Source organism: Nicotiana sylvestris, chromosome 4 (assembly GCF_000393655.2).
Source record: "Nicotiana sylvestris chromosome 4, ASM39365v2, whole genome shotgun sequence".
In the NCBI taxonomy this organism is placed as follows: domain Eukaryota; kingdom Viridiplantae; phylum Streptophyta; class Magnoliopsida; order Solanales; family Solanaceae; genus Nicotiana; species Nicotiana sylvestris.
In genome coordinates, this window is record NC_091060.1 from 121406100 (window position 1) to 121413320 (window position 7221).

The 7221-nt window shown below is 35.4% G+C and overlaps 1 protein-coding gene across 1 annotated transcript; it reads left to right on the forward strand.

The window, feature by feature from the left end:
• Positions 1 to 1156: 1156 nt before the first annotated feature.
• Positions 1157 to 4950, forward strand: LOC104219692 (F-box/LRR-repeat protein 25-like; the record flags this gene model as incomplete). Its single annotated transcript, XM_070173440.1, has 2 exons — positions 1157 to 2157; positions 3436 to 4950. A coding segment is annotated over one exon (801 nt), but the record flags the coding sequence as incomplete, so codon positions are not given.
• Positions 4951 to 7221: the final 2271 nt, after the last annotated feature.

A 7221-nucleotide genomic window follows, 5' to 3' on the forward strand; every position in this document is an offset into this window, starting at 1 on the left:
TTGTATGATTGTATCTGTTTGTGTGAGGAGGACGTCCTGCAACACAGTTAACATTCTTTGCTTCGTCAGGAATATATTTAGCTAGCGTTTGGCCAAATTCTCAAATTTGTTTTGAAAAAATTAATTTGAGTGAAGTTTGGTTTGGAGATGAAAATGTGTTTGGACATCAGTTTTCAAACATATTTCACTTTTTTATTTTTTTGAAAAGCGTGAAACATGACTTATACCCACAAGTTCTAAAAACTATCACAAATACCCAACAATACCTTCATCAATAAAATTCATTATCATATCACAAAACATAATCCTGGACATAAATAAATTTGGTACAAATTATCATTTTTATAATGAACTACATAATACACTATCAGATGACCGAGAAGTCGAAACATCATTGTTAAATAATAAATAGTGGGCTTTTTTATAAAATACAAAAGTTTGGGGCAGTTTTTAAAAATGTAATAGTAATATTTTGGGCCAAAATTAGTTTGGATTTTGGGAATTTTTCAAAATATTAATAAAATTTATGAACAAAAATGTATTTGCCAAAAATTTTTTTGGAAAAAACTTGACAAAATCTATGGCCAAACGGGTCCTTAGTTTTCTGGTTCGACCCGTTGAGGAGTTTATGTTGTCTCGTTAGGGGATAGTCCAATCTCAACAGCGGTGCAATATGAAAGAGTCGGTATAAAGTTGTCTTTAATAAGGAGCGCTTTACCATTATATGGAACTTTCATGTGAGAATTTAGATTTAATCGAGGCTCAATAGTGACGAGACTCAAATATGTGTAACTTTTTTGAGTCAAAATTTAATGGTGAAGTGACTTTATTATTTCAAATAAATAAAAATGATTCTGATAGAATATTCCTATAAGATAGGTGGCCATGTAAAGAATTTACTCGTATAAGTACTTTTTATTGCATTTGCGTCAATTCTAAAATGTTAGTATTTCTGAAAAAGAGTAGCTCCATTTGCCATTTGATAAAATATTCAATTTCTTTGCGTCAAATCTAATACTAGCAGTCAAACAAAAAACAAAGAACACAAAGTGTTGAGTGAGGAGACGATTCAAAACCCTTTTGGACCCAAAATTAATATCATGGCTTCTTCCGGCGACTCCAGCCAAGATTCTTCCGGCGACTCCTGCCAAAATGACGGCTTTACAACTATAGTAGTAGTAGTAATTTGATAAATCATCGATCTTTGAAGAAACAAAAGTTAAGCGTGACCAAAACCCTAGATCGAATTAGTCAGTTGCCGGACTCACTGCTAGCTCAAATTCTCTCTATTTTGCCTGCGACAAAGGATGCATTCAAAACCTGTATTCTTTCTAAAAGGTGGCGCTACCTCTGGGCTTCAGTTGATAACCTCAATTTCACTCGTACAAGTTACCGGAAAACAAACGACTTCGTATCCTTTATTGACTATGTGATAGCTCATTTTGTTTCTTCCAAAATAAAAAGATTAAACCTCGATTGCAGTCGCCTGTCTCGGTACAAATCGCATATGAGCCAGTGGCTTAGTTTTGCTGTTGAAAGAAAAGTGGAAGATTTTGTGTACTGGTCAAATTCTAATAAAAGCGGTTGCACATTGCCTGTATCTTTCTACACCTGTTCCTCGTTGGTAACATTACATTTGACATTTTATTGCTTTGACTCTGGAGCCGTCATAAAGTGGAATTCTTTAAAGAGCATAAAGTTGGAGCATTTGGTGTTATCCGATAAGGATATTGCAAACTTAGTGTCAGGCTGTCCTGCTTTAGAAACTATGGAATTTGATTCCGTTGGAGGATTTCTTCGAGTGGAAATTAATTCTTTAAAATTGAAGAGACTTTATTTGAAAGGTTTTGGGTTTCCTAGTGATGGACGTGATCCGACCTTGGATATTGTTGCCCCGTATCTTCAGCATTTGGAGATTTCAAGATTTCAGGAGTTCATCTCAAATGTAGGCTTGTAGATGTTTCCTCCTTGGTTACTGCTATTCTTACTTTCCACACTCACTGTATCAAAGATGGCCAAGCTCTTCTTGAAGAAGATGCTGATGACGAGGAAGACAATTGTCGTGATTCACATCAATTTTTTGGGATCCTCGTCCGAGATTATCTTCAAAAGTTGAGATGTGCATCTGAGCTAACAATAGGAAATTGGTTTATAGAGGTTTGTTTCTAACTCGGAAGTCCTTATTTTCTCTGATTGATAATTAGTAGGCTTTTGCAGAATGTAGAACATTATATAGTTGAGAACTTTTGCATAAACTTCACTAATGCAACATGATCAATTACAGAAACTCGTGGGCTTTTTCGCAATCTGTTTGTCAACTTTTAGAATTTTATCGTGCCCCCAAAAGATACATCTAGAAACCAGAATATTTTGTAGATTGATATAGCTTGAAGTGTTTAGATGGTTCTTTTTTAAGCAGAGTGGTAGATAAAAAAATATTTTAGATGGTTTGATTTGTCCCAGTGTTGTGTCTCTGCGGTGGAGAACTTTCTTTTTGTTGTTGTTGCTTTCTCCGGTCTTTACTAGTTCCATCGGAATTACTGCACCAGGTCATGTGCATGTTGCAGTTCAAAGCATAGGCGGACCCAAGATTTGAGCGTGACGGGGGCACCATTGTATGCTAATCACTAGCGATAAAATTCGGCGTGCAACTCTTTGAAAACTTAATATTATGATGACTTATCATTCAAGTATAAAAAAAAAGAAGTTCTAAAGAAAAAGAAAACACTGAACAAAGAGAGATTTTTTCGCAAAATGGATGCTATGGGAAGGGAAGGTGTTTGATTAATCATGTTTCAGACTTTAAATTTCTAGTATTTTAATAATAAAAAAGGGCGAGTAATCAAAAGGGTCGTTCAAACTTTAAATTATCAAAATTTACTGAAGAAATCAAGATTATGGATATGTTAATAGTCAAAGAACTGAAGAAGAGTTTCAAACTACTAGTTGCCGTTGAGTCGGAGTCAAAGTAATGGTTGAAGAAGGCTGTGGTAGAAGGATTTGTATTTTCTATTTGTGAAGCGATAAATTGCAATTTGAGCCTTTTAATTAATTTTAAGGTAGGTATTTGAAAAAGAATAAAACTAATTAAGTTGACTATTATGTATTAGTACCAAGCTATAGTAGAATTCCAAAAAGAAGATAAAAGTTGAAAATAAAGCAATTTGCTAAGTATTAAGTATAAAAACTATTGTATTCCAAGAACCAAAACAAAAAGGATAAAAGGCTGAAGAAAGGTTCGAACCCACGTCAACCAGCCAAGGAGCAGCAAGCTTAAATGCCAAACGCGACGACTTTTTCATCCGCTTTTTTGTGTGTTGGGGCACACCTTAAATATTTAAAGAGTCCCATATATGTACATATTATATATATATATATAGCACATATATACAATATTTTTGCCGGGGTTTTGTGACCCGTCAAGTCACTATGTAGGTCCGCCTCTGGTTCAAAGGGGTGCATACTCCTGACCTAAAATGCAAATATCTAACATTAGAGGAGTTGCATCTGGAAAAGTTTAATTTGTTTGGAGTAGCTGGCCTTTTGCGAGCCTTTCGTCATGTGGAGACACTCAACATAGACTTTGCTACTTGTAAGGTAACTTCCTCTCTCTATTATATGGGTTTTGCTAACCTACTACATGAGAGTGGGAGGTTAGCACCCTCCCCATTTTTATTTTTCTTAAATGCCGTTCCTATTTCTTCAAGCAATGGGGGGAGGGGTCCAGTGGTCAATCATAGTAAGCTGACAGGCTTGAGTTCAAATCTTGCTGGGGGCGTCAGTCCCTTTCTGTCTATTCAATTAGAAAAAGTTTTCTTCATCAAAAAAATGAGAGGAAGTGTTCATTGGCAAAGAAAATAAAAACAAAAAATAGAAAGAACCAGTCCTTGGAAACCCGGAAAACAAAACGGGAGGGGGCCGGGGGATTCATTGGTGAAAAGTAAAGGATTGAATGGCCTGGCTTACAGAACAGGACTTATTTAGTATATAGACTTTTTTATGGAGAAGACCAAAGAGTTCCTTAGATAGTTAGATAATGAATTTGCAGTATGAACCGTAACGGTATTTAAGAGAAATAAAAAATGGGGAGGGTGTTAACCTATTACAGTAGGTCAGAAAAACCCATCTTTAATTATCAGTGAGAAGCTTCGCTTTTGTCACTGTAAAGCTACACTTTAATATGGTTGGTGTTGTTGCTTTCTTTATGGCAAATGAGCTCCATAACGAAAAGATTGTTGCGCTATCAGTCTTTGCTTGGGTTACCTATGCCATGAATTTTTATCACCGCAATAGCCATCTGAATCATTTCCCAATTACCATAAAATTTGTTTGATTCCGATCTATTTTGTACCAGACCTTTCTACTCTGAAATAATATTTTGTCAGCTTTCTGCAATTTTATTCGGCTCGCCTGCATTTTGTCTTGATTATATTCTATGTGTCCAGTTTAATATTGTCCGTTGCAACTTTGGGTTAAGATATTTGGCCAAAGGAGAATCTATTGATTTGCAGAGCTGGACTTCTAAGCTTTGAGTTTCCCAACCTCAAGAATGTTAAGATTGTCATCTCTTTTAACATACTTGAAGGATCATTTAGAATGCTGCTTTGACAACCTTTCAAGCTTTCAAAATTTCTGTTAAAGAATGCAAAGGTTATGGAGAAGTTCGTTATCATATCAAATAGAAGAGAGTGGGAGAGCTGTTGGGAGTCCCAAAACTTAATTCGATTGGCTGAGAAATTGTTAACTTGCCCAAGATCCTCTGCAAATTCTGTAATTATGGTTCTCCAGGAGTGAGCTTTCTGTTATTAGATTGCTACTTGCAAGTAGATTAAAAAAAGTATACTACAAAAGAAAGAATGCCAGTAGATTTCTGTTCAGTTTACCAGTAATGTTACCTTATATTTAGTTTTTTTAATTACTGGTGATGAAAATCTTGAACTTGTCTATGTAACTAATAACTGTTTGTTCATGTTATCTTAACCTTATGAAGTACCTAATGTTATGGTTGCTTGGTTTATCGTACAATAGTGATTGAGGTCATATTGTATATCTGCTGGAATTTTCATTTTTCAGGCACAATTTTTTTGTCGGTTGAACATTGAAATAGCTTACTCTAGGGGTCGTAAAAATTTGTGGAACGACCTTGCTAAAAGAATTACTCGTATCTTTTATCCCCTTGTTTTGGTAAATTAAGTTTTGATTAATCTGTATGGCGTTCTGTATAAGATTGAAACAATTTGAAGATTCCAATTGATTTGAAAAAATATTACATTAATAAATATGTTTGTAAAGACAGATTAGTGGTCTGATACAATAATGTATTAAGTGTCAAAAAATTGTTGAAGCACTTTACTTAGGACTCTTTTACCACTGTGCGCATGCTTTAGAAAGTATCAAGAACATAATGAACAAAGAAAAAGAACAACTATGACATTTAATGTATAGATCTTAGACAGCACAAAGAATAGATCTTTTGGTCATTTAATGGACTTATGTTCCGCACTAATAATGTGATTACTAATGTCACAATTCCTTTGGTGTTAAATAGATTAAGAACTTCTTCATTGAATGCTTTTTGTCAAATAATAGACGGATCTCTAAGCTTAGCACTATTTTTTATTTAAACAATTTATCTTGGCGTTCAACTTATTTAACATTTTGCTTTCTACCACTATAATTATTTGCTTTTACATTTTACTAATTGTAGCATATTATTTACTACTAGTGCTCTCTTTTTTATGTTGCTAACTTACCTGCTTTTGTCTCTTCAATATACTAGTAATAAATTTTAAGTAGATAAAAGTTAAAACCTTGTTTTATATTTCATTTCTCTTGGATAATTCCAAAAATGTTATTGTTTACCTCGAAAATACGAGTAATAACTAAATTTGATTTGTGGTTTTAAAGATATATGATTGCAGTACCAATTAATAATCAAGAAATATGAAGTAGAAATGAAAGAAATAAGTGAATCAAACCAATGTTACTCAGCAGTGGCGACCTCGAGCTTAGTGACCTCGAGATGAACTAAGGCAATAAAGTAAGAACAACAAATGTAAAGGACAGTTCTGATGAACAGTAAGAGAGAAAAGTAGGATAGTATCTTCTTTTGCCAATGATTAGATTATGTTACGAATGATTGAGGTTCCCTTTATATTATATTGTTTTGTCAATGACTAAATAAGGCACATTTCCATTTACAGTAAAGAATCTTATTGGTACAGTTGTCTAACCGCCTAGTACGGAATCGTACAATCCTATTTCGGGATTTGCGCCATGATTTGGGGACGTGGCATGAATCTCACTCATTCTGTTATAAATCCATAACGACATTATTTTGGGGTCGAGCATACTCGGCTTCGGTGTCCATTGTACTTTGATCCTCGGGCATTGCATCCTATCTTCGAGCTCGGGTCTGATCCATCGGGCTCGAACTCGACCTCACCTGAACTCGAGCTTAAGACGGACCCTCGAGCCTATAAATCGGAGGCATATGATTTTGACCATATACATATAGTCCCTGCGTTTCTTAGAGTAGGTCGATAAGAAACGATTTGATCTTCGATGCTCCGACGCCTCGATCCTGACGCCAATATCGTGATGTCAGCGGTTGAAGTGACTGAAAGGTCGCTTTCACGCAGTTCTCAGAGTCATTAATTAGATGCGGCTGGCGGTCGACTATTTGGCTTCCTCAGTACGCTTAAGTGACTTCTATAAATAGACCAACTTCACAATTTTGAAAACTTTACTTCTTAAATCGTTTTCAAAATCTCATTAGCCCCTTCAATTTCTCTAAGTTCTCCCTTCTCTTCAATTTGCCGTTACTTCATCATCAACCTTCTCTATTTTCTTGAATTTCTACATCATAATGGCTAAAACATCTAAATCCGTTCCCTAAAAAGAAAAAGCCTCTTCATCATAGCGGCCGACTAGAAGTAAAATGATGGTGCCACCTCGTATCGAGGAGTGTATTCCCCCGTTGTGTGAATTAATATCCGATTTTAAAATTGATAGGCCGCATCGATACCAGGCCGGTGTAAGCCCATGTCCCGATATATCTGTTTGATAACTGAAGATGAGCTCGAGTAGGTGAAAAAAGACTATAACTGGGAGAAAAAAGATGTAGTGATCCTTCTCTTGAAGAGGATATCACTACTCATAAAGTAGGGTACTTAAGCGTATATACCTACCCATTCACGCTGGGTCCTGCAGATCCAACTC